Below are 604 nucleotides of genomic sequence, written 5' to 3' on the forward strand. Positions count from 1 at the left end.
TATATATATATATATATAATATATATATATATATATATATATATAGTTTAATATATAATTATTAATTATAATTGCATATTTTTATTTCTTCCCATACAAATAATTATTTATTTTAGCTTTTTTCGTTCTCTCAATTTTTTAGAAAAATGTTTCATTTAATATTTTATTGTTATCATTATCTAGTAATTATATGTAAAATATTAAATGATTGTAATCATTGATTGAAGTAAATAATAAAATGTTTTGCATAAACAATACTATTTCGAATTAATTCAATTAAAATTATAGTAAATGAGTAGTTTTACCTATTCACTTATTGTATGAGTTCGTTGAACATAAATTACTGTTCAAAGTTATATTGTATAATAATCATTTATTTTTATTTTTGTAAATATCATTTGTATGTTTCCCAATGCATTGATCACATTCGTCACATTGATCACATTGATCACATTGATCATATTGGTCATATTGATCATATCGATCATATTGATCACGTTAATCATATTGATCATATTGATTACATTGATCACATTGGTCACATTAATCACATTGATTAAATTGATCACATTGGTCATATTGATTACATTGATCACATTGGTCA

The 604-nt window shown here is 20.4% G+C and overlaps 1 protein-coding gene across 1 annotated transcript; it reads right to left on the minus strand.

The window, feature by feature from the left end:
- Positions 1 to 425: 425 nt before the first annotated feature.
- LOAG_16261 (hypothetical protein) lies at positions 426 to 578 on the minus strand (the record flags this gene model as incomplete). The annotated part of the gene is made up of 1 exon (XM_003151749.1): positions 426 to 578. A coding segment is annotated over one exon (153 nt), but the record flags the coding sequence as incomplete, so codon positions are not given.
- Positions 579 to 604: the final 26 nt, after the last annotated feature.

Source organism: Loa loa (assembly GCF_000183805.2).
Source record: "Loa loa unplaced genomic scaffold supercont3.5216, whole genome shotgun sequence".
In the NCBI taxonomy this organism is placed as follows: Eukaryota; Metazoa; Nematoda; class Chromadorea; order Rhabditida; family Onchocercidae; genus Loa; species Loa loa.